The 27,577-nt window shown below is 43.2% G+C and overlaps 1 protein-coding gene across 1 annotated transcript in view; it reads left to right on the top strand.

Annotated features, from left to right (window-relative positions):
- Window positions 1–22,441, top strand: part of LOC118783040 (relaxin receptor 2-like) — a 41,625-nt gene extending 19,184 nt beyond the window's left edge. The window contains exons 9-18 of the mRNA XM_036536703.1: window positions 778–852; window positions 4,615–4,686; window positions 12,611–12,682; window positions 13,697–13,768; window positions 14,235–14,306; window positions 14,850–14,921; window positions 15,802–16,031; window positions 18,488–18,898; window positions 19,290–19,508; window positions 22,073–22,441. Coding sequence (XP_036392596.1) covers window positions 778–852; window positions 4,615–4,686; window positions 12,611–12,682; window positions 13,697–13,768; window positions 14,235–14,306; window positions 14,850–14,921; window positions 15,802–16,031; window positions 18,488–18,898; window positions 19,290–19,508; window positions 22,073–22,335 — 1,558 coding nt within the window. The 3' untranslated portion in view covers window positions 22,336–22,441. The remainder of the gene's footprint in view (window positions 1–777; window positions 853–4,614; window positions 4,687–12,610; window positions 12,683–13,696; window positions 13,769–14,234; window positions 14,307–14,849; window positions 14,922–15,801; window positions 16,032–18,487; window positions 18,899–19,289; window positions 19,509–22,072) is intronic.
- The last annotated feature ends 5,136 nt before the right edge of the window (window positions 22,442–27,577 follow it).

Raw genomic sequence — 27,577 nt, 5'->3', positions numbered from 1 at the left:
TTATGGAAACAATTTAACTTATTCTCTGTTATAATGTCAGAGAATCTGAAAGGGTCTGTGAAATGTTGGTCTTTTTGCAGAACAAAGGAAAAATGCAGCAATGTACAAGTTAGATGTCCTTATTAGGCTATATTATATGCATTTCGTTCTCTTTTTTGTAAGTCTCTCCACACAAGAGCATCTGCCAAATAATGAAATATATGTAGTGTAAATTATAAGGTACAGTCATGCTGTTCGCACTCGAGTAAAAATGATTTCAACTACTTTTAGTTCTATTTCAAGGGAACCTTTGCCAAATAATTACATACTGCTTGTGCATAAACTCAGGCTAAGCAAGAGGCTTTGCTTAAATCACTTCAAATCATTCCTGTTATGCTGGGAATGATAATAGACCAGAAGCATAATGACACACTCATTAGCGCACAGTTTAAACACTAGCACTGTTGAACTCCACGCCGAAGTAGAAATGGCCATGAGTCTGTCGTCGCAGTCCTTGCAGGTTAGAGCCCTCATGTTGTCCATCATATTTCAATGTGAGGATGTTCTTATGGGTTCTTATGGGCTGATACTGTAGATTCAATAAAAATCATCAACCCATGTTAAGAATATGTGCTACGTAAGATGGCTTATTGATGTTAATTGAATCCAAGATTCAATCAATTGTAATACAGAGCTGGAATTATTATTATTATTATTACTGTTCTTGTTGTTAAATGGCACTTTTCCTTAAGCGTGCCTGGTGGTTTTGATTGACTCCAGGGGTGTATGTCCCTACAGGTCTATGGTGAACACCTCTTTGGAGCAGCTTCCCCAGACTGGACTGTGCTCTCACATGCCCTTGCTGAGCTGGCTGTAAGTCGCATGCCATCACAAGTCACTCCCAGCATGCCGTGTGAAGCGTGCTCTCTCTCAGGGTCCAGTTTGTTTACTGGATCTGCTTGATTCCTGTGTAATGGCTCCTACAGGTGGCTCCACAGGTGTTGGTGTCCAGATGTTTTTTGGGTGGTGTCTTATAAGTCACCCCCAATGTTTTCTTTGATTTTTTTATATATATTTACTCAGACTCAAAGGCACACATTCAATCTCACTGCAGTACTAACTGCCATTCTCATTCATTCACTCTAACCCTGCCTTGTTCTCATTGGTTTTTGTGAATCACCCACGTTTACTTTGAAGGTATAAATTATAGTATTTATGTGAGCTCTATCTGGCATCCATTTAATTTGGAGAACATTCACCTTTCATTGCCAAATACTGTATATATTGCTAGAATGATTGGATATGAGATCATGTTACCCAGCTCACTAGCCACAGGAGAAATTACCATGGTTAAACATGGTTTGCACATGAAAATTAAGTCAGCAGTAATATGCTTTATCTTTACTCCAAATCAATTTACTGTTTCTGACTTTATCTCATAACAATGTGGTTTTTGTGAGATTCAGTCTAACCAGAAACAGCTGACATGAGAGAAACAAAATTCACAAACTAAAACATAATTAGAGAGGGGGAAAGATTTTAGCCTGTACTTTTTTTACACTGAAGCGTATGTGCATTGTTTCAGGGTCTTTTGATTTTTCCCCATCACATCCCTTGAAGTTCCATTTACTTTGTGAGAAATGCGATAAAATACAATCTTTTTTAACCTGGCAGAGATGTAATATATTGACTTTGTGCTATCAGTCGTGACATCATTCCATTTCTTGCCTCCTCTTACTCAATTTCGAACAGCTACTCCATTTGGCTCTGCAGCAGCTTCCAGCTTTTATTCTTTTAAGGGGCTGTTCCCAGTTCAGTCTCTTGTTTATCCACTATCAGCTCTCATTCCTGTCCTCCTCTATACAGCAGTCTCTGTTTATACTGAACTGCAGGGCACAGAAGCTCCTCAGTACTTCACACCATTTGTTTAACTATTGAGTTGGCTTTGTCCTGTTTTTCTAAAATGTATCTTCACACAAAACTCATATAACCTCTAACAGCCTTTTGATAGATAGATAGATAGATAGATAGATAGGTAGACAGACAGATAGATAGGTAGATTGATAGATAGGTAGATTTTTTATTTGAAATACACCGTCTTACATCACTGACACGTTTGATCAAATTGCACTTCATTCAACGTACTCGTCTGTCCCCTTGGCATTCCTCTTCTGTTTCCTTTCATTTTTTCTCTCATCCGTTCTCCCCTCACCACTGATCGCCCTGAACACCCCATCCGCCACAGCGTGTATTTCACCCCTGACAGGGCTGCCAAACCGAGCTTTCCCTGGTATAACTCATTCATGATATGACTGTCGCACTGTGTTTCCATGCACACACGCGATTTCGGGGGCGAGACTGTGGAGATCTTCTCCAGGTGAAGCAGAAATTTGTGAGGAGACAGGACAGAAATGGCATCGGTGTGGGTGATTGCAAAAAAAGGGGAAGTCGAGCGGAGTATAAGACATGATTGACTGTAAGGGGCGGTATTCTTTCTAGACCCAGAAAAAAAATCACCCGTTGGTATGGAAGGCATGCAATCCATAATCAGCAGATTCTCATTTTACCTCAGTTAATCAATTTGCTTTCCCTGTGCTATTTTCCTTCTGCCTTTCCATATTTTACTTGCCCTATCAGTATGTTAATAAGGGAAGACTTGAATTTATTTGTTCTACGATTTTTACGTCAAACATATTTCATTGCATGTGCTGTAAACTGTCTCTGAAAACTCGAGGCTTCAGTCTCTGAATCTGTTATAATGGAAGAAAATCAGAGAAGTTATGAAAGATATACAGTAAGTGTAAGCAGGGGAAAAAGTTACCTCTAACACACTGTCATCTGCCATAATGAAGTGTAATAATTGATCCAGTTATGTGATTAAGTGCTTTGATGGAACTGAAATGAGAAGCATCGTCAGCACTACAAGGCCTCGGGGGGTTGCGTGGTCTAGCTTTAGCTAGTTTCATAACACCCATGAGAGCAACAGTGCTGCTCTGAACTGCTCTGAAGCTGTCAGGGAATAAGGCTAAGGCAGAACAGAACAGTAGTAATTGATCTAGTAGACCGTAGTCTCCACCGAGATGAAACTATATCCAAGTAGCAGAGATATATATAAGGCCTGATAAAAAAAGACAAACATTTTTTTTCAAATCCAGTACATTTTTTCCCAGCCAAAACCCCCTATTCTACAGTAAAAGGCTATTTCAAGGTCTGTGCAAACGAGATGTCCCAGGCCACACAGTAAGCTCTGTGATAATGGTAGTGTGAAGCCCATGATCCAGCTGCTCACATCCATTATGCATCGGTTCGATGGATGGATGGACAGTTAGACAGATAGACGGCTGTACGGTTTAATACCTTTGGATGGTGCTGGACACTCACTTTCTCCAGTCACGGGAGGACACATCTTTGACGTTGGGACGTCCGGGACAGGATTCATAACTGCTCGTAATATAGTATTCCTGGGCGGCGCCGTTGCACTTACCCTTCTATTCCACACTTAATTTGCCTGTCGGTGTCCACGTTCAGTCCATTAGAGGCTCAGTCCATCACGCAGCATAAAACTCTCTCTTCCCCTCCCACTCCCCCACCAGCACCACCCCCGCACCACCCCCCCCACAGACCCCCCCCCCCCCCGGGCCAACAGAGGTTCCGCTGAGCAGAAGGGAATAAATCAGCAGTTAATGGCAGTCATCACATTAATTCAGCATGATTTATCAAACCTCCTCTATTACTGCAGATATAATAAAGATCCCACTGTATGTTTTTACAGACATTCTTTAAATCATTCCCACACAGCGATTTATCACGTTCAGTTCCTCACAGCAGAGGTATAATCTGCCCACAGCGTGGTGACACAAGCAGTTGTTTTTCATTTAGGTTGTGAAAAGCATGTGGAAAAATCGATTTCATCTCAGACGCCTTTCCCTTACGAGCTTAGGATGAAGGCCAATAGCTGGGTTCCAGTAAGCGGGAAGTGTAATCTGGTGTTTGACATCAGTCAGTCAGTTCTCTCCTAGTTGTTGGAAGGGCTACCTCTGTGCTTTTTACCAGATTCAGACTGAACATTACTCTCACCATGTTACTTTTTAAAGGGATCTTGGCTGGCTTGATGTGGCTTCAAGTTGACAGAGCCTCAAAATGGAAAATAAGGTTATGCTAAAGTGGTATTAGATCTAGAAAATCTGTGTCAGTTGTCTTTCCATTTAAAGCTTAAATCAGTGCTGATTTCTTCTTTAGCTCGTGATATTTCAGTTCTTTACTTTTTCCTGGCTTCTTTCATGCTACACATTATATTGTTAGGTAAATCTTTGCAGTAGTTACAAAGCAGGGAAATGAATCCAAATACAGCACCGATGCTGAGAGGCTGAGAGAGAGGGAAATTTCTGTAACGTGCAGGTTGTTTTACTCACACCTATTTTGTATTTCTTGTGTGCTGTGTAGCATGGTGTGGCTTGTCACTGTACAAGGAGTGTGTCCAGTTTGCCCTGCTGGAAGCCAGAACCCCACGTCCTTGGTGTGGATGCTACCTGATGCTACACAGTGTAATTTGTGACGCAGCTCATAAATGACTGTGATGTCACTGATCTAAACTATGATGTGACTCATCTCATTCTTTCCCCACTTTGCTTTCAGGGATTTTGAAGGGAACCACATCCAGACTCTGAACTTTTCCACGCTGATGGCCTGCAATGAGCTAACGGTGCTGTGAGTATTGCCGCTGCACCCAGGTAAAGGTACACTCAGGTATTTTTCACACAGTGGAGCTGCTGCACCCGCAGTCAGAATCCGTAATGCATCTGATTCCACAGTGCCATGTTACTAAAGGGAATGGACTGCAGTGGAGACAAAAGACAAAAGTAAAAGTCAAAGTTGTTGTCAGCGAGCATGTGGTCAGACCTTTCTCTGCATCAGACTGTCTTGCAAACCCTCATGAGACCTGTGGAGATTGGCCTAGCCCTAGAATGGATTCTAGTGTTTAATGGGTTGGGCCGTATGCGCTTAGACTGTGAACCAGGCTAAGGCGGATTAAACCGGTGTTTGAAGGTTACTATATATTTACAGAGAGAGGGATTTCACATCCACCTGGCAGTAAGCTCTAACTCAGGAGTGATATCAGCCAGACTCTTTCATTTCCCAAGAGTAAACGAGACCCCATTCCTCTGTTCACAAACAAGTCCAGAAACCTTGTGTGTAGTGCCCTGTTAGAGTGATATAGAAGACTTCTGTCAGGAAGCACTGAAACCACTCATTCCATGAAATCTTCGTATTGCTCCGTGAACTGTGAACTTCAGTCTTTCACAAACATTGACACATACATGAATTTGCCGGCAGAGACCTTTTACCCCCAAGGGCAGATGAACTCTAACATGATAGGAGAGATTTCATTTTTAACTGAGCACAGGGCAAATTTTCACCAACATATTAGACCTGAAAAATACAATATTAGAAAAAAGAGGTCATGCGGGAATAGGGGTGCAAGCATTCCTCACTGTCCGCAGTGTGTTTACACCAGACATGAACTGAAAATGCCAGCCTACTATTTACATAATAACCATTATAGGATGTGATGTGATGCATGTTGTACTGGGCATAGCTGTCATGGGAAATAGTGGTAGGACATTTTCTAGATGTAAAGACCAGCAATGTCAATTGCTCATTGCCATTGAATAGATAGGTGCATGCTGTATTTTTGGAGTATAATTACTGTAATAGTTTATCAAAATTTTTGGATTAACCCAATCTCCCAATCAAGCTTCTAGGTTTATCTTCTTAACATTTTGGAGAGCTGCATAGCTGCGCATTGCATATCTGCACTACTCTTGTAGCATGTGCTGGGACATATAGACCTGAAAAATATAACAAAAATATCAAAAACTAGCACACACTCTACCTTCCAAGTTTGACACCCCACCTCTAGAAAAAAATGATGGCAAGAAAACATATAGAACATGCGTGGAGTGTTGCTCAGTATTATAATCTCTCTTGCCTGTAATGGTTTGCCACGCATCTCTGTGTTAGCCTCACAGTTGAAGAATAGTGGTGATTATTTAGTGCTCATTATATTGGTAGACTGATTAGTTTGGTAGAATTAGTATGCACAGTGTATAATGTGACTGTGTAGTTTTTAGGCCGCTCACGGAGTTGTGACCTGTGGCCTACTTTCCAAGAGATGCTGCTATGTTGAACTAATCATGCACACAAGGCACACTGAAAGTGTGTACGTGGCACAAGGCCGTCCCAACGGTGAGGCCTATGATTTCGAGCACTCATATAGCTGTAGAAATCACTCATGTAGCTGTAGTTCAGTATTAGGTTAGTCATGACATGTTTAACCATTTGGGATGATCAGCACAACCAAGGTACCTCAGTTCCTAGAAGCTTCTTTTATAATAAAGGTTTTGTTCTTAGGTGATATAGGGGTTCTCTACCCGGCTGAACTTTCTCCCACTCTGCCTCCCTTGTCAGTGTCTGTGACAAAGAGGAGTTGGGTCAGAGTGTACTCCTTATCAATCTAGAGATACCTTCAGAAGCAATGTTTTTCCAATTAGGCGCCAGACTCTAGGCGATGCAAGGACAGTTATAATTAACCACTCTGGACAGCTCAGGGATGGTATAAGATGTTCTTTGTTCTTTGTTTAGTACAGAAGCAACGCAACAACAACGTGGCACGGACCAGAGTCGTGTACATATATCTAGGTGTGGGTGCGAGAATTACCTAGCCGCACTAGAGACAGACTGAGCGTGAGGACGAGTGTGCAAGGCTTAAGACTCTAAGTGAGACTTAGTGCGTGTAGTACCTGAAGCCGACCTTCATGTATGAAGTCTTGCTGTATTGAAGACCATCAATAAAACCTGTTTCTACCTCATCTTCGACCACGCTCCAGACTGAAGTTCTTTGTGTAACAGTTTATTAGTTAGCCTGCGAGAACATCAATTCACCAAGAGCCAACAACTTGGTGCCGTGACCCGGATCCACGAGGAAAAGGAGAGATCCTGCCAGAAAGTGAAGAGAAGACACTTGCGCGCTTTCAACATCTGTTGATCTTCTCTAACAATTGGTGAGCCCCTTTCCTTACCTTGCTGGGTTCCAGAAAGAACCGAGACATTTACAGAGTACATGTAACACTATAAGTAAAGGCTAACAGTTAGACAAAGAACTGTGAAGATACGTGCCTACAATGAGAGAGCTGTAATCATTGTATGTTTGATGTGTACACGAGGGTGAAAGAAAATTTGCAAACTGCAAAGTGTGTGGTGCACCTTGACTGCAGAGAAAAAGAGTCTGTAGTGACCGGTTAAATGCATAGCTCCTTTGGGAGAGCGCTATAGCGGATATCCTACGAGTAAGGGTACACTGGTGGAAAATTGGCATTTGTATGTGTACGTTTGAATTCGTGGATGCACGTGCCTTGTCACGGAAGATCGCGATATTCCTACAGTTTGAAATAGATCTGTAGAAGCCCGTCAGGGAACGGAAGAGCTGTCTAGACGTTGATGTGTTTTATTTGTTTTATGTGTTTTTGTACTGTCGACAGTGAGCGAGTGAGTGTGTGTGTATATATCTTGTGGTTTACGGTGTTTGGATAAAGAGCTCTATTCAAACAACCGACGGAGTGAAACTCTCCGGGAGGAGGAGAGTAGTGTGTAAAAGACATCTGAGTTTTCCTAGTGAGAGAACTAGCACTGGTGTGACAACAGCCTGAGATTAATGATAATGGCGGGTGCTCAGGGAAACTCTGAACCTGGTGCTGACAAAACGGAGCAGATTCCTACTACTGAGAAGGGTGGGAGAGCTGCGCCCGATGTTGATTTTGAGACAATGGTGGCAATGAGTACGGCGTATTTGCGGTCCACTTTTAAATTGGAACAAGTTGAAAAAGAGATTGAGCAAAAGTATGGGATTGAGCTTGAATCTGGTGGTGTGTGGCCAATTGATGATGTTAAGAAAGCTTGGGGAAAGTCGCAACGTGTGCCTGAAAAAGAAAGAGTGCCATTAACTTTGGTGGTGTTGGGTCAATTGCGGAAAAGATACGAAAAGCAAGTAATTTCGGAGTCTGAGAGGCAATTGAGTCACGAGAAAGAAAATGTCAGGGCGTTGGCTGAGGAGATAAGAGAAAAGAATGTGAAATGCAAGAGGCTAGAAGAGGAGCTGTCGGAGCTCAGAGGCAGACTGAGAGAAAATGGGAAGGAGCAGGAGCCCTACTGCAGGGGCGGAGCTACAGTTGAAAGGGGAGCTCACGCCTGCCCCACTGCTCCTCCCTACAGTGTCTACCCGTATGCGGAAATGGAGGAAGCAGTTCAGTTTGAAAGACGATATGCATTCAGAGCAATGGCAATGGGCGCCTCTAGTGATGATGACGAGGAAAGCACGGTTGTTGCAGATGATTCTGAGCCCAACAGTGAAAGGCGCTTAAGGCCCCTAGTGGTGAAAAGGCACGGGGATCAGATGATCTACGCTCACAAAGCATGCAAGCCAGAAGAAATTGATAAGTGGTCCAAAGGCCTGCAGCATCCACGCAAGGCAGGGATGGAGACTTGGACAACAATTGAGCGTTTGCGTCACATCTATCGCCTGCATCCCAGTGATGGCCTTCAGTTACTGTGTACAGTGCTTAACACTGCTGAAATCGCTAGAGTGACTCATGAAGTTGAAACAGCATTGGGAGATGATAGACAGAATTTGGGTAATGCCTGGGAAGCAATTCGTCTGTGGATCCAACGAGCTACAAGAGCAACAACAGATTGGGGAAAAATTGCTGCCTGCATCCAGAAAGCCGGAGAAGCAATTGATGACTACTCAGACCGGTTTTCCAAGCTGTTCCTGAGACATTCTGGAATAGAAGGCCTCAATGAACGGAACATCGGAGGGAATGCGAATGGCCCACTGAAGGCAACATTCATGCAAGGCCTGTTACCTGAAGTGCGGAAGGCGGTCAAGTTGAGCACGCCTGGATGGGAAGATAACCGCACAACATTTGAAGACCTGGTGACAGCAGCAAGAAGAGTGGAAACAGATCTTGAATGCAAGATCCGCAATGTGGCTGCACAGAAGCAGAAGAATCAGAAGGGCAAGACAGGAGCCTGCAGGAAGTGTGGGAAGTACGGACATTGGGCTAGAGAATGCCGCACGGGAAACCGAAAAGGCAACGGTCCACAACGTAAGGATGCTGAAGACAACTTGGTTCGGGAATTCAAGAACCTGAGTGAAGAGAAGCAGAGGGAACTCTTGGAGTTGTTTCTGGGACACGAGTAGTCCCCTCCATGCAACCCCTCGCAGCGGCAATTGAACAACGGAACGACGGACCTTACGTATGTGCGCCAATGAATTGACGAATTGGAATTGATTTCTTATTGCACTGAATTGACTGAAGCAGTTCGAACAGCTGCCCAGCAGGTGGTGGAGGCGTGGAAACAGCCACCTGACGGGGGACATTCTTTAGTACCTGGTCAATGGGTCATGGTTCACAAGCCCCAAAGGTTACCATTGGAAGCGAAATGGGAGGGACCCTATCAGGTGTTATTGGTGACAGACGCTGCAGTCAAGGTGCAGGGGAAGCAGAAATGGATTCATGCAAGTCATTGTAAATTAGCTGAGCCCCCAAAAGAATAGGGAGAGTACAACAGCAGCGCTATGGGAAGAGTCGGAGGGTAGAACTGGAGGCAGTATGTTCCAGGGGTTACCTAAAGACGAAGAAAACATGAAATGACATGTTTCATGCTGTTTCATGTTAATACTTCTCATTGTGTTACGACCCTGCTGGAGGGCCAGACGGGGGAAAGTAGTGGAATTACTGGAATTGACAGTTAGTTAGGACGCTTAAAATGTCATTACGGCTATGATGTGTTGGTCGTTTTCCTGTGTGTTTGTGTGTTTGTGTATCTTTCAGGGTTCTGAGTCCTGGGCAGTCAGAGGTTACAGGAGCTGGCCTGGATCAACCTGTGGATCGAGTGACCCTCCTCCTGAGCTGCGACATCGCCTCGTTTGTCATCGAGAGTGCCTGAGGGACGACGACAGAATCTTTGGGAACATCGTTCAAGATCATCTATGAACTGATATATTGACATTCTGTGTGATAACATCTATGATGAATATGTGGTTTGTTGTGGTGTTTGTGTTGTTTTTGAAAGTTCAAGCACATTATGACAGTCATCATGATACGCACAGGGATAACACATTTCTAGCCATGGCACACAGCTATGCTAGGGCAAAGGGACAAGATTCATGTTGGGTGTGTGGGTTATTGCCAACATCTTCTAACACATATCCATACGTATCAGTTCCATTCACATTAGCCGACTATGCTACAGCATATAATGACACACAAAGCCCCTTCTTTGAGGGAAACGTGACCTTCTATACACGACCAATTCCATCAAGCCCCCCAGAGCGAGTGAAATTGAGTTATGCGCCTGAGGGTATGTTATGTTGGGAAAACAATGGTACGGGTATGTTTTTGGGACGAAGTTCATGTAACTATAGTCTTTCTACTTTAAGACCATGGGAAGCGATGCATTGGCATGGACATTTTGCTGTAATATCCTTGTTCGTTTTAATGCCAAATTTAGGAGCTGAAGACAAAGCCGCTCCAAATGGGACAATGTATGTTTGTGGGAAGCATGCTTATTCATATTTGCCTGCTGAATGGTCAGGATCGTGCTATACGGCATATGTAGTACCAGCTATGCGTATGGTTAACATCAAGCATAGAGGTAAGAGGGACGTGTTCCACAGCACAGAAACTGTTGCTACCCCAACTCAACGTTTCTTTGCTTCATTAGTTCCAACTTATGGTATTACTGTCGCATTAGATGAGATTAGGCAGATGGCTTTTGCCTTAGACAAAATTGCTAATGATACAGCAGGAGCATTGACACTGATAAATCAGGAGCTACATTCAGTGCGTCAAATGACGTTGCAAAACCGCATAGCCTTAGACATTATTCTGGCAGATAAAGGCGGAACATGTGCAGTTTTGAAACAAGAATGTTGCACGTATGTACCAGATGCGTTTGTTAATGTCACCACATATGTACAAGACATTTACGAGCAAGTGGCCCACTTAAAAGCATCTCAGAAGTGGAGCTGGGAGACATGGTTAGGATCTTGGGCGGGAGAATTGGTACCCCAGATCATTCAGATTGTGACACCTTTTATTGTTTTGATTTTGGGCATATGTTTGTTTTTTAAGGGTGTAACCTGCTTGGTCAGCAGAGCTATGACACCTGCACGTGTGGCCCAGATGACAACGACGTTGAACTTGACTGAGACTTCGTTTTTCTATTAGCTTTCCTTTCCTTTTATTAATGCTAGAAACGCAAGATGCCTATGCTCTTGAGAGTATAAGATTCGCTTCGCTTATATATATAATCACTTTATCTATCACATATAATCACTTTCCTTTTTTGTGATCATTGATGAGTTTGGGAATGATCAGACGGGGGACTGAAGAATAGTGGTGATTATTTAGTGCTCATTATATTGGTAGACTGATTAGTTTGGTAGAATTAGTATGCACAGTGTATAATGTGACTGTGTAGTTTTTAGGCCGCTCACGGAGTTGTGACCTGTGGCCTACTTTCCAAGAGATGCTGCTATGTTGAACTAATCATGCACACAAGGCACACTGAAAGTGTGTACGTGGCACAAGGCCGTCCCAACGGTGAGGCCTATGATTTCGAGCACTCATATAGCTGTAGAAATCACTCATGTAGCTGTAGTTCAGTATTAGGTTAGTCATGACATGTTTAACCATTTGGGATGATCAGCACAACCAAGGTACCTCAGTTCCTAGAAGCTTCTTTTATAATAAAGGTTTTGTTCTTAGGTGATATAGGGGTTCTCTACCCGGCTGAACTTTCTCCCACTCTGCCTCCCTTGTCAGTGTCTGTGACAAAGAGGAGTTGGGTCAGAGTGTACTCCTTATCAATCTAGAGATACCTTCAGAAGCAATGTTTTTCCAATTAGGCGCCAGACTCTAGGCGATGCAAGGACAGTTATAATTAACCACTCTGGACAGCTCAGGGATGGTATAAGATGTTCTTTGTTCTTTGTTTAGTACAGAAGCAACGCAACAACAACGTGGCACGGACCAGAGTCGTGTACATATATCTAGGTGTGGGTGCGAGAATTACCTAGCCGCACTAGAGACAGACTGAGCGTGAGGACGAGTGTGCAAGGCTTAAGACTCTAAGTGAGACTTAGTGCGTGTAGTACCTGAAGCCGACCTTCATGTATGAAGTCTTGCTGTATTGAAGACCATCAATAAAACCTGTTTCTACCTCATCTTCGACCACGCTCCAGACTGAAGTTCTTTGTGTAACAGTTTATTAGTTAGCCTGCGAGAACATCAATTCACCAAGAGCCAACACAGTCCATACTGTTTGTAGTCTCTATCTCTCTAGCAGAAAGAGAAGTTGCTGTACAGTCCATGTTGACTTTAATTATATTCTATTCTTACTGAGTCTGTTCATCTTGTAATAATATTTCTCCTGGGTGTTGCGGAATCTACTTCCTGAACACTTTGTTTGAAGCACACTGATTCAGTGCTGTGATGTACAAGTGGTAAAACATCAACTGTGCTGTTATTTTTATTTTCTTAACACAATCTCTCTTCACCATTGTTTTCAGATCACTGCGTGCCAATCACATTGATTTTCTTCCAGGAAACACCTTCCAGTCCCTTAGGATATTGGGAGAACTGTAAGTAATGCCTGCTTTACATTTCCTTTGGGGAGATAATAGATCTCTAAGGAAACAATGTTGGTGTCAATCCCTGTATGGTTTTAGAGTAATTCAAGATTTAATATTTAGAGATCTATATCATAGATCGTCTATATCAAGATTTAAAAGCGGCAGCTTGTTTGACACACAGAAACATCTTAATTCCATCTGCAGATGGCAAATACAATGTAATTCCCATGTTCTCATAAAATAGCAGCCGCTTTCTGTTCAGTGCGGTGATATAATAAGGCCAAATGTCACTGAAACTAGAGGGAAACTAGCTGCTTCATGGTGCTACAGGTACTATTTTTATGCCTGTAAAATTATATTGACTGAGCAACCTGTTATCTTGCTTAAGATCTTGCTTAAGACCCTGTGGTGAGATGAATGTATGCCTTTGTGCACTTGAGTGGGATAGGGTAACAAGTGTCTCAAAGTAACATTAAACTCTTGAGGTGCATTATATGGTGTGCAGTTGATTTGAAATGTCCAGTAATTAGATCTCTTTCTGTGCTTTGTTTTTGTACTCTCAGTGCTCATTGTTGAATATGGTTAAGAAATACTGCATCTTGGACATGATAAATAAGCTACCACCCTGTATTGAAACTGGTGCTACAACTGTGAGCACAGTCTTAAGAGATTTTGTCCCCCTCTGCTTATCTCAGATGTAGTAAGAATGAGTCGCTTTCTCTATTGTCGAATTGATGCATCTGTACAGATTTGACCTTCTTAATGGAGGTTTACTTTTGTCAGTGATAAGTGTAGGGAAGGATATAGAGTGGGAGATTTCTCCCTCTACTCTTGCTCTTTCTTTCTTTTTTCTCTCTTTCACCCTCTACCTCTCTGCTCAGAATGAACAAAATTCTGCAGACATGACAGCCCATGCGACTGTTTGTTGGCTTTGTGTTTTTCCCATTGTTTGTTATGAGACTTGTGTTCCAGGGACAAAGCCTGAATCACTTTTCATTTGTGTGCTGTCTTTTTTTTTTTTAGAGACTTGTCAAGCAACAGGATTACAGAGCTGCCATACAATATATTCAAAGGTTTAAAGTCTTTGAAGATACTGTGAGTCTCAAGCTTCTCTTATTAATATAGTTGGTCCCCTTTTTATGACACACTGCATTCCTGGAAACCCCATCATGAACTGGGAATTGAATCTTGTTTTGCAGCAGACACAGTGTTATGAGCAGGAGTTGTAACATCGCGTTTTTGGGAAGCGTTTGAACAAGAGTTTATTTAGGTACAGGGAGAACAGAACAACCCACACATATAACTGATAAATAAATCTTCTTCGGTTCCCTCTCACAACTTTGCTAGATTTTAAAAAAAGCAGTAATGGGTATTTTTATCAACATAGCACACATACATCATCGATAAAACAGGAAATGCAAGTGCGTCATTGTATACACCTGGGTTTCTACAGTATAGTACACCACCTTGTCATCAGAAGAGGGTTTATTAATAAAGATTTTTTCCAACGCCTTCACAGCTGTGGGAATAATTGATTGTGGGAATAACTGTTTCACTTCAGAAACGTATCCAACAATCCTTTGGTCCGTATCCACCAGGGTCAGTTCGATCACCTCATCCAGCTCCAGTCCTTGTGAGTAAAACAAAATCAGATGCTGCTTGTATATTTCCTCTCTCTTCTGTAAACACTGCTCTTCTAACAGCCATTTAATAACTGCAGTTTCACCCCCTACACCAAAAGAAATAGAACGGGAAAGCCTTGTAGATCCCTGCTAAATTTTTGAGAGCGTACACATCGTTTTGGAACCTGCCTGGGGTGTTTTTCAACAAGCAAATGATTACCCCCCAACCTCCCTCCAACCCCCCCCCGTGCTTGACACCGCTCTTATTTTGAAAGGCTGGTGTGCTCGGGATTTGCTTTCCGATGAGCTGAATTAATGGAGTGCGGCCGTGTCATCTGCGGGAGTGGAGATCACAAATGAGCAAAAACAAACAGCTGGCATCAGCCGGCACTCATATCAGGCAGGGCTTCCCGGTGGTTTGGCACGGGGTTGATGAATTGGAATCAGACGCAGGAAGGTGATGCATTGGCTCATCGGCCCCAGTGAAATGAGGAATACTAATATAGGAACGCTAAATAAATGTTGTTTTTTTTTTTGTTTTTTTTTTGATTCAGGGGCCTGGAAGGTATTGAGATCCCAGGCATTCATATGCGAATGTTTAGGCCGATGAAGAACCTCTCCTACATGTAGGTAACACACAGAAAAAGGGTATAACAAAATGAGAAGGAAATGAGAAGAGTTGGTGTTATGATTATGTATTTATTATACAGTCCCACTATGTGCTGAAACTAACCAACATAAATTGTTGAACTGTCTGTTGGTCATTTCTTACTTGTTTACACTTAGAAATATGGATAAAATGGGTGGATCCATGAAAAAGACAACAAACATTACTGTATCAGTAATGTTTTGGTGCGAAATGAGCAAGGGTTGCATCTTGCAACAAAAGCGCAGTACAGCTGTTATGAGTTTAGATTTACATTTACATACATTTGCCTAGCAGATGCTGTTATCCAGAGCAATTTACATAGGTTACATTCCTTACATGTGGTGCATATATACAGCTGGATATTTATAGTGGCAGTTTTAGGTTTGGGCACCTCACCGGTGCACTGATGGTACCCAAACAGGGAGCTGAGCCAGCAACCTTTGGGCTTGGAGCCCTGCTCCTTATCACTGTACCACGCTGCTGCCCCAGTACCTGTGTCCACCTTCAGTACCTGTTGCTTTATTGATCATAATTTTAATGGCAAAAGCCCTTTCTCTACTTTCACCCCTAGCTTACCAGAGGTATAATGACATACTGCTGAAAAGGTATACTTTCCTGAGAATGAAAATGTTAGCTACAACGTAATTGGTCTGTCCACTGTTCCAATTGAACCGACTGAAAAGCAAAACTTTTATTCTGACAGCACATACAATGCTACACAAATGGATACTGAATATACCTTAGTCTCCTCCTTGGGTGCAATTTCCTTTGTCATTTCCTCGTCCTAATGAAATAGCTTACCTGTCATTTTCTGTTGTGCGATGACAGTTGTGATTTTTTTTTTTTTGCAATTTCAGATATTTCAAGAAGTTTCAGTACTGCTCCTATGCGCCTCACGTGCGCAAGTGCAAGCCTAACTCGGACGGGATCTCGTCCTTCGAGGACCTGCTGGCCAACATGGTCCTGCGGGTGTCCGTGTGGGTGATGGCCTTCATCACCTGCTTCGGGAACATCTTCGTCATCGGCATGCGCACCGTCATCCGGGCGGAGAACAGCCTACATGCCATGTGCATCAAGGTCCTGTGCTGTGAGTACTGCCACCTGCTGGTGTGGGGGTGCATGTGAGTGCAGCTAGGGTATGAGTACTGCCACCCTCTGGTGTGGGGGTGCATGTGAGTGCAGCTAGGGTATGAGTACTGCCACCCTCTGGTGTGGGGGTGCATGTGAGTGAAGCTAGGGTATGAGTACTGCCACCCTCTGGTGTGGGGGTGCATGTGAGTGAAGCTAGGGTATGAGTACTGCCACCCTCTGGTGTGGGGGTGTATGTGAGTGAAGCTAGGGTATGAGTACTGCCACCCTCTGGTGTGGGGGTTTATGAGAGTGAAGCTAGGGTATGAGTACTGCCACCCTCTGGTGTGGGGGTGCATGTGAGTGCGGCTAAGCTATAAGTACTGCCACCTGCTGGTTTGGGGGTGGATGTGAGTGAGGCTAGGCTGTGCATATCTCCACCCTCTGGATTGCGGTGTATGTGAGTGAGTCTGGGATGTGCATAGTGCCCCCCTCTGGTGTGAGGGTGTATGTATGTCGGAATACTCCATCACAGGTCAATGGGTGCTGTAGCAAGGTGCTGCCTCTGTAGTCACAAGCTTCAGTGACGAGAAGTCGATTTAGTTTGACCCCGATTGAGTAGAGCCGCCCCCATCCACTGTTAAGCAGACAAATTGGCAGCACCTCTGCAGTTCAGTAACTCCAGTATGGAAGAGCAATAACACTGACTTGTGGTTAAAACGGGGGAATGATATCCAAACGGAAAAGCAGAAATTGCTTCATTGACGCTTCCACCTACTAGTATGGCACAGAACTTCCTGGCAGACCTGTATAGACAGCATTCATTAGTGTGGACATTTCCTGTTGAGCGAGAGGAGTGAGGAAACAGAGACGATGTGTGTGAAACAAAAACACACAGCCAACTGAGGCACGGCCTACCATGTAAACGAGAAATGTCCTCAAACCCAAAATGGTATCTCTTCCGCATAACTCCGGTAGCGATTTTCCCAGCACGCAGCAAGATTTTTTTTGTTACTTCAGCATGATAGAAACGCACTTGCACTGTGCCAGGTGTGGTATCATTGCCTCTGTGCTTGGTGTTTACTACCAGCCAGACAGCAATTGCCTGGGCGAGAGATGATTGATCCAACAGACGGGTCGATCTGCTCCCTTAGCACGTGCCGAAGCCTCCCAAGCAGACAGGCCTTCACTTAGCATTGTGACCTCAGGTCTCTGATCCGCTGACAGTAGCTGTCAGTTTGTCTGCAGCCTAGCTTCAGGTCACAGTCCTTCCCCTGACTTGGGTTTTCTCTGTATAAAAACCCCCCCTCAGTATTTAACCCTCTGCCCCTTCTCCACCCACCTGTTCCTGCCCCCCCACATCATCTTTATGTGTGCGCTTTCAGGGGCATGCCCATCTGACCGCGAGGGAAGCTCAGTTTGGATCAACGTGAGAGGACTGCAGGGCCCGCTTAGCATGTTTTCTGTTTCTAAACTCGGGTGTCGGTTAACATTTTATTTGACAGAGGGCTTGTTTTCAGAGTGTTGCGGCTGATTTTCTGCAACAGGGTGCCATCGACAAGCAAACAGTAGAGAGACATACAGACAGCGACAAAAAAAAAATCACAAAGAATGAAAACTGAGCAACCTTTGCCTCGCAGTAGTAAAGCTTTCATTGATTTTTTTTTTTGTGCTGAGCTTCACTTTCAGGTATCACATTTGTGAACTGCGCAGTGATATATTCCAGCCTGTCATTCCTTTTGATTCTAATTTTATATGTCTTGGGGTTACTTCTTCGCTGCCTGAAGCAGACAGCAGGTGGAATTGAAATTCGTTGGCTTCTCGTTACCGCACGCTAACCCCAAGTGCAGGAGATTACCATTCATTGGACCTGTTGAACTGGAGAAGCGCGGTCAAAACTCTTCTTTTTTGTAACACAACTCATTGTTCATTCTGTCCCTGAAATAACTGTCTGGTGAAGAACCTGAGCGAAATGCTGCACCACATTAAAATTTCACAACTGGAGGGTAAATGTCTCTGCTTTAGCAAGAGTGTGTACAAACAAATACAATTTGAACTAGTGTCACTCAAAACATACAAAGAGGGGAAAAAAACAGAATTGTAAATTGCTGGGATTTTTTAAACAACGCTGTCCGTTGGTTAGTGAGAATGTGATATGAACCTGACAACCCTTAAATGAATAGCTTGAATTGTAATGTAATTGGTAGTTTTGGCACTTTTTTCAGAGGTCAAAATGCCGTCACAACACATAAACCACTAATTGCTTCAACTGCTTTTTTTTCTACCACCGCCTTCACTTTCATTATTTATTTGCTTAACTCACTTTTTGACTGGGGAAATCTGTACAGCTCACATTTTATATATTATTAATGCAGTGGCCAGTGGTGAAATGCGGGAAAGATGGGGATCTGAACTCACAAGCTCCTGGTAAATTCCCCAGCTGCTTCATGCGCCCCCTCCTCCTGTCTCGCGCAGGTGCGGACTGCCTGATGGGGGTGTACCTGTTCTTCGTGGGGGTGTACGACATGAAGTTCCGGGGGAAGTACAACAGGAACGCACAGCTGTGGATGGAGAGCATGGAGTGCCGCGCCATGGGCTTCCTGGCCATGCTGTCCTCGGAGGTGTCCGTCCTGCTGCTCACCTACCTGACCCTGGAGAAGTTCCTGGTCATCGTCTTCCCCTTCAGCCACCTGCGGCCAGGCAAGCGGCTCACCCTGCTCATGCTGGCCTCCATCTGGACCCTGGGCGTGCTTATCGCCGCTGTGCCCCTGCTCGGCGACGAGCTCTTCGGGAACTACTATGGCCGCAACGGTGTCTGCTTCCCGCTGCACTCAGATCAGCTGGAGAAGCCGACCGCAAAGGGCTATTCCACAGGCATATTCCTGGGTGAGTCCCAACGCCCCATGTCGAGCATTTGTCATAAACTAATTTAGGGGCTCACAGACAGATAAATATGCCCTAAATATATCCCTGTTTTTAAAAATGTTACTTTGAGAGTGAAGCATTTGCTGTGTAGCACAGTGGTAAGGAGCAGGGCTTGTAACCAAAAGGTTGCTGGTTCGATTCCCCACTGGGTCCCTACTGCTATATCCTTGGGCAAGGTACCTAACCCACAATAGCCTCAGTGAATATCCAGCTGTATAAATGGATAACATGTAAAACTGTAGGCTATGCGAGTCACTCCAGGTAAGAGTGTCTGCTAAATGACAATAATGTAATATAATGCAATTTGGCTGTGTGATGTCACATTTCTCACCCACTTCCTGTGCGTGCGTAGGGCTCAACCTGGTGGCCTTCCTTGTCATCGTGGTCTCCTACTCCAGCATGTTCTACTCCATCTACAAGACGGGCATCAACGCCACCGACCTGCGCAGTCGGCTGCACAAAGACGTGGCCGTGGCCAAGCGCTTCTTCTTCATCGTGTTCTCCGACGCCCTCTGCTGGATCCCCATCTTCCTGGTCAAGCTGCTGTCCCTGCTGGAGGTGGAGATCCCAGGTCGGTTGCGTGCACGATGTTCGCGTCTGCGTTAGAATTGCTCGCTGTTACAGAAAAGAACGGCTGTCCGCACACCGCTTTAATCCTTGCTTTTTCGGCATGGGTGGAACACGCTGGGGTGAATTTCAATAAAGGATGACTCGGAGGCCTTATGTTTTATTTTTCTCCCTGCCGCTGACAGCCCGTGGATGTGCGTACAGGCTCATCTTACTTTAATCAGAATTATTCATTGGCTGCGCTCACAGGGGTCACCTCTAAGTGTTTAAAGCTTTGCAACTTATCATACTCCCATCAGTATAGTTATTTATTTTCGTACTTTTTTTTGTACTGATGGGAACAAGGGAGCACCTGTCTGGTAGCAGCTAGCCATGGGCGGTTTGGACTGGATCCAGGAGCTTCTCCCCCACATCGTGCAGGGCCGGCAGGAAACTTTTACTGCCCGCTATCTGCCACTCCACAGAGATGGATCAGGTCCCCCTGTCCACCCTTTTTCTCCTTTCCTCTTGCATTGATCCAATTATTTGCTAAGATGGGCATGTTTTGCCCTTCCTCTCTGACAGTGAGGAAGATAAAGATACATGCTGACATTTTGCCCAGAGGTTGGCGGGATCCATATCCAAGGCCCCCTTCTGACCTGATTGAATGTGGACTCCTCTGTGGCCCCTAAGGTACAGAGCTCCACATCCATGGCTGGCTGCTTCATGGACTGAATTTTTGATCTTCAATGGAGCTGTGGGGGAGGAGGCAGTCGAAGGCCAGCTCCCTCACGTCAAGATGTTAGTTTTTCTTATCAATCACTCACAGTACAGGGACTCTGGTATCAGTACAAATTGTGCAGGGCACCCCCAAGTTCTCTGATACAGCCATCTTTTTCTAGTCAGTGACATTATTGCCTTCTTAGTCAGCTAATATTAGCAGATGGGATGAAAGTGGCATGTTTTCCCTCCCTAACAACCTTCTTTTTTTGCTGTGTAAGGAAATCTGTATTTTTGCTGTAGAGGAAATTTCAGAATTTATTGCTGTGGAAGGTAGGTTGCATTCTCCCCTCAAGCTGTGAGGAGAAGATGTTTTCTGACAGCTATCTCCTCAAAGGGCAAGTAAGGCTTTGTATTACAAGAGCAAGCCAGATAATACGCATTTATGGGAGCTGGATTATTAAATGAAAGTCACAGAGCTTGCACTCGGATGTGTTTTGCTAAATGGAACATAAAGCAGGCAGCTAATATTTGTCTTGAACAAAAAAACACAACTTGCTGCATTTTTGTTTGTTTATTTCCCTGCATTAATCTTGATCAAATTCATAACTAAATTCCCCCAGTGCCCAAGTTTACATTTGCACAGTTTTCAGAAGGCATATGATCTTACTCTGTTTCCATGCACAGCCAAATACAACTACAACTGCTGACAAGAATATGAACATATCCTGAGTGATGTAGGCCTGTGTGGGAGATCATATCATATCTGTAAACATCGGCACACCTTACCAAATCTTTACAGCTGGGTAGAAGGAAACAACACTATAATAGAAAATAGGTTCACTGTACGCTGTGGTCTTTGTGAATTTCATTTAATTAGCTGAGCTTTTCTGAACTGTAAAACTTTTGATAAAATCATCACCTTCTCACATTACTCTCTCTGAAAATGATGGCATTTGCTAAGGAGCATTATTGTTTGCTCTTTTGCAAAATAGCCTACTTCAAACCTACTGCTAATTTTCATCTCCTCTATAATTTAATTAATCCTGTTTTATGAATACATTGTGGTAAATGAATATGATATGAAGTACTCTAATAATGCTAATTATCAACTAAGTATGTCTGCATAAATGATGTAACTCTTGGTTTGATTCTGTTTCCTAGCATCTTTGTGACAGCATTCTCCATCCAAACTTCTTTCCCTCTTAGAATGTATATACATAAAGTGTCAAATATTTAGGAAGAATCTTACGTGCATTAGTATTCCGTTAGACAACTCAGTATTCCACATATCTTATTTGATGTCCTTGTATTTGGAATACTGCCATGCTCTCAATGTTTTATTGCAGGTAAGATGCGTGCTCAACTCTTGTCATATTTTGAATCTTTAAACACTTGGGCTAATGCTGGAATATTAGAGTGCGTGTAAATGTGGTCAGTTAAAAGCTGAAGCTCTGCAAGGGAAAAGTATCTCAACCGCTTATTCGTGTTACACCCTGGATACATTCAGGTCCTGAAGAGGAAATTTAATTCTTCAGTGAATGCACAGCTGAGGAATGGTTGGGTGATTTTATATCGGTGATTCTCCTCGACACGCTCAGATTTAATGCTGCTGTAGAATTGCAGTACAGACCGGGACTGCCCCCTGTCAATTCAATGGCTGTTTCAAGGCTGAGTTGTCAATGCTTGTCTCGTCCAGCCGAACACTTTCTCTGAATTTTATTGCCTCATCAAAACTGCTCAAGGTGCCTTTTAGGCTGACTGTACTATGTTTTAAAGCTGTCCTTAAACGTGGTTTTTCTGGGGGGAAGCTGACCGTCCCATCTGCAGAGGTCTTATTGTGTGTCTCTCTGCCCTTGTTGTTCACAGGGACCATAACTTCCTGGCTGGTGATCTTCTTCCTGCCCATCAACAGTGCCTTGAACCCCATCCTCTACACCCTGACCACCAGCTTCTTCCGCGAGCAGGTGGAGTTGCTGCTTTGCCAGTGGCAGAGGCCTGTGGCCCTCAAGAAGGACCGAAAGAGCCTGACCAGCTCGGTCATCTGCGTGGAGGCCTCGCGAAACCCCTTCTTCCACCAAGGTTACCTGCCCAGGATATCCGCCCACAACATGGAAGCCAAGTATGGATAAAGCGGGGAGAATAAAAAAACGTCTATAATGAGGGCTTTAAAAAAAAATCTCAATCCCGCTCGGGATCAAGAGGTGCTTTCTGGTCCTAACTCGCGCGGGAATTCACAATGGGGCTGCAGAATGGATACCACTGAGCTCCGGACCTTGACAGAGGAGCAGGGACCATTTTAGGAAGGTGGTCGGACAGTGGTGTATATGAACCTCTGTATATAGCTAGTTCCTGGAGCTGGAATCATCTCTGAGTGGCAGGCATTGTGGTTAACACAAGGTCACATGTTCTTGCATTAAGTGTTTCTTCAGCCGTTTGAATTTTGAGTACAGTTTCAAACTTGAGAAGCCCCAGCAGGGGTAATGTTTTAATCAGTTACCTTCTGGAGTACTTCTGGAACTGAAGACTGCACAGGGAACTGTCCTCATCAGTGTGACTGTGAACAGTCACACTACAGACAGGAAGCAAAAAAATCATGGACCCCCACTGCGTTTGCCTTTTGACAGACTCAAAACAACTGGTCTTCGTACAAGAGGAGCTTGCAGGTGTAACTCCTCTCTGAAAACACTTAATAGATGTACAGTAAGCCCAACGGTGAGCTTGCACTGAAAGGCCTACCTTTGCCATTATGTACCAGCAGGCAGCAAGCCTTCATAAGTTGAAGTTCATTGTAGATCTTACTTTATTTTTATAAATATATGTATAATTTAATGTCTTATTTATGAAGGAGTTCGTTTTCTGTTTTAACATGTCTGTTAACCGAACCGGCATATGTATTTTTTTTTTTAAAACAAGTGGCGCATTCTCCAAAAATTCTAAGCTCTGACAGAAAACAGCCAACTTTTAGATTTTTCTCTCAAGCCATGGATGACCACACTGTTACCCAGCCACATGGGAGGTTGTATGCTCGAGGCATTTTCCAGTAAGAGGACAGCTGGCTCTGTGTGGTAGGCCTAAATTCTTTGTAGATAAACTGACTGACCTGCCGCCATCTACAGAGCACAGCAGACACAAGCTTCACCAGCTGAATAACTGTCAGCCCCAACGCTGTTCCTGATGTCATAATGTAAACTGGGATTTATCGATCAGTACAAATAAAACAAACAGAACGTGCAGTGTGGACGAGATTATTTATCGTACAACACATACACTCGGTGTGCAGTTGGCTGCACTGCCGGGCGGCAGTACACTTTCACAATATAGCGAATCATGATAAATTTGTCTGTGTATATTGTGTAACTAGATATTGCTGTTGGCAAACAGATGGCAGGCATTGAACTATAAAGGATTCATGATCACATTTCCTTTAATTTATATGAGAGATGGGTGTGTGATTTCAAGTGTCAGATTGATAGCTTTTCCTTCACAACTACAGGGTCTATAATTCCTCTTTATATTTTGCTGTGTCATTGGGAAGATTTAGGTTTTTTTCTTGCGTCCCTCTCCTCTCCCAGAGAAAGTGAAATTGACTCTTCACTTAACTGTTGGTTTGTCATGCAGAGACTTGTCTTCTAGAATGGAAGGGTTTGTGCTCTGTTGTGTCCCAGGGTTACAGCCTCAAGCTATAACTGATAATTACCAGTTAAAAATAATTAGATAATGATTCCAAGAACGAATTTATCTTCTGTACAGATGTTTTCTCATAAGAAGGTGTAGATTGCCCCCTTGTGGATGTTTTTTTTTTTTAATTATCTTACGATCAATTGATCCCAGCATGGAGCTTCTTTGGTGAGTTACGTGGACACATTTGCCAAACAACAAGTGATCATAACACCTGTGCAGACTTGCAAACTACACGGGATGAGTAGTACTCCAATGTACCAACACAGAGGTGTAGACTTTTGATACGGAGGGTGGTGTTCTTTGACTCAGATCTAGCTAACTGAAATTAAGCACCAAAATTAGGATGGATTTTTCGTTTGTTTTGGTAAAATAGCTTTAGATAAACATTTAACCTATTTTCTGTATGTTCTCTGTATATATATATTCTCATATTCTCTGTAAACTCACGCTTAAACTCCTGCACCTCTTCATCGATCAATCAGTGAAAAAAAATTGTCTTGTAGGATATTAAATGATATTGAAATACAGTCAAATATGACTTCAACATCTAGTCTCATTTGAAGGAATCTTTAGATGGGGGTTGACTTCAAGAAGGCTGGTACACTTTTTAGTAATATTAATTTAATTTGAGATATCTCAAAATCCCTTTATACTTATTTGCTCAAACTTTTCATCATATCATGACATTTGCCCCAACATTGACAAAAGCAGGTAAAACTCTCACAGACTGTCCTCTTCCCTATTTTCAGCAAGATATCATGTGGCAGGTTCAAGCCCGTGGTGCTCACTGGGTAACAATATACAACAATATACAATAATGACCAATGGATCCATTTCAAGCTCTCCATCCATACCAGTAAACATCAGAAAGGGCGAACAGTTCCGCACTGAAGCAACATCAATCAAACATTATTTTAGCATTTCAGCAAGGTCACTGTATGGGTTCAGCTTTATTGTAAATGACTCAGATCTCCCGGCAGGCATGTGTTGTGTTTCTGACCTTGGTTTCCTTGATTAAAGTGCCATATTTTGCATGAGTGACAATCTGATCATTAAAAAAAAACAACCTGGCTGGCACAGCAAATTAATTTGCATGCATTACGCTCACCTTATTAGACAGAGATACATTTGTGGATATTAAAGATGGCTCCTCTAACCTTGTCACAGTGGAGTTAGATGTAATGTCTCTCATGACTTGATTCTTAATCGTATGATTTGCTCATTGAGTTTGCAACCCAAAACAAAGTGGAACAAACTGTCATAACCAAGACCAAACCTAACCAGAGACTTCCTGTCTCTAAAAGATGCAGACACTATCATTTGCATTATATGTCCCATTAAGGCTGAACTATTGCAAAGCCCCACTGTCTATGTTACCTGATCTGTCCCCTACTGTCCACACTGAGGCAAGGATCCTGGCTAGAACTGAAAAAAATTAATGCATTGAAGGGTTTCTAGAATTGCTTCACTGGCTGCATGAAAAATGTGGGATTGATTTCAAAGCAGGCTGTTAATTTACAAGATGTTAACAGGTTTACGGACAAGATTACCTAAAAGAGCGCCTAATCTCCTGTAATCCTGCGTGACTCCTCCATTTTTCAAACAGCTGTTTATCTTATTTTTTTTCTGAGGGACACCATGCAAAACACACAGCAGCTTTCAGTTACAGACCCTCAAAGTCCCACGCTGTGGACCTATTAATTGCAATTTGCATAGGGATCAGAAACTGTGAGGTAGAATTTCTTGGGTGTAGAATTTTGAGAGATAAGGGCTTTTAATACTGTTACTCAGGTGATGGTTGTCTTACACCTGAGTGGAGTCTTTGGCAGTTGAATGTGTGGAATTACCTCTGACATGTATAGATGCTGGCATGTATATGACCAGTCTCATGTCCTGCTACAGTTTATGTGCTGCTCAGGCTTCAAGCTGTCACACCTACTGGAAATATTCTGATCATATTGTATTCATGGGAGCCATATTATTGCTCCCTCTCCCAATTTGGTGAGAGGGAGCATGGAGTGCCAAATGACCTGCTTCCATCTGAACATCAAACCTATAAATCTTTAATTATCATGGAAATAATTATATTGTCGTCTGTCCCTCCTCATGCTCCTGGATTAAACTGGACTGGCAATCATAACGCAGAGGATTTTGGTGCTGGACCACGTGGATGGCCTCTGTGTCCAATTCTTCCTGAGGTTTGCTGCTCCCGAGAGGGAGCATTATCACCACCACTGTCTCCTCCGGTATACTGAGGTAATTGGAGGTTTTGTCCTCAGAAGGCTTCATGCTTTTCGCCACTTCATTACTCTGAATTGCATTATCTGTCTGGGGAAACTAACGAACTTGCACCAAGTTATTTTGTACTACTTGAATTTTGATCTAACTGAACTCATTAATTGGGTTCACTGATTCACCTATCAGTAGGCCTATAACACAGTATCTTGTTCATATCCACTATCTTGTCCGCATTAGGTGTCACTGTCCAGCACTCTTCTGATACTTTGAATAGCTACATCACTTATCACTCATACGTTATCACTCTACATTACACCCTTACATTACACTACAGTAATTTACGAGATAGTGATTCCAGTAATCCAGTCATTCAATGAAATCGAAATTTAACGTTAAAATCTGGTTTCCCCTAATTGTTGAAAATTACCGTGGTTTGGTTTTTTTATTTCGTGCTTATCTTTTTGTCAGTATTAATCTTATCTCAGCATTAATGTGCAATTACTTTCCTGTATTGCCCTCTGTAACTTGGGAACGCTTCAGCTGGGGAGAGCTTGACCCAAGGTCCTAGCCTCTGCTGAGCGAATGCTAAATGACAACTATTTTGACATCTTTTTGTAGTTGTTAATCCACGTTGATTACCACATAGAGACAATTAAGACTACATGCCCCATGTTCTCAGTCTCAGGGTTCGATTTGGGTCTGAAGATGTATAACCAAATTGGCTTCCCTCAGTTATTTTCCTTGCATTGCAAGAACATTGCAAGAACATTGTGTTCAACTGCATAGGCCTACTCCATTGTTCTACTGTAGTCTTGATTAGCTGACAGAAATTTTTAGTCGTCGTTGGTCTCGTGGTAGATGGTTAGAAAATGTAATGCTCACCTACTCAGCTATCCCTTCAAAACAATCCTCTGTATTGCCAAGAAAAAAAAAATTGATGTATATTCGAGTAGTGAAAGAAGCTGTGTCACCCAGCACCCAGGTGTCAAATTCTACTTGTCAAAGCCGACGGTCCGGCAGAAAACAAATGACTTGAAGCAAACCTTCCACTGATGAGTAATTGCTAGTACAGGGATCCACTTGAGTGAACTTTTTACTCCTAGCTCTGATGTTTAATATTATATAAATGTGATTCTGTAAGTTTTTTTTTCTAAAACAAAAAATTGCCCGAGGTAAGCCGTTTATGTCTTGTGATGTTCTTGATTTACAGACGGACACAGTCGTCTAAGGTCCGCCCTCCCACTCATGTTCATTTCTCCATAGACCTACATTACTCATATATTAGTCATGTTCTTCCCATTGATCATTCGATTCAGTTTAGATTTTATTCCGGTCATGCTTAACAAACTGTTGGCATGTCAGTCGTTTGGACATTTACGCGAAACGCGCTGCATACAGTAGATAATCTAACGTATAAACTATTGGTATGTCAATACAAATATTACCAATATC

Source organism: Megalops cyprinoides, chromosome 9 (assembly GCF_013368585.1).
Source record: "Megalops cyprinoides isolate fMegCyp1 chromosome 9, fMegCyp1.pri, whole genome shotgun sequence".
NCBI lineage: Eukaryota > Metazoa > Chordata > Actinopteri > Elopiformes > Megalopidae > Megalops > Megalops cyprinoides.
Note: the sequence above shows the minus strand (reverse complement) of the source record. Positions and strands in the feature narration are given on the sequence as shown.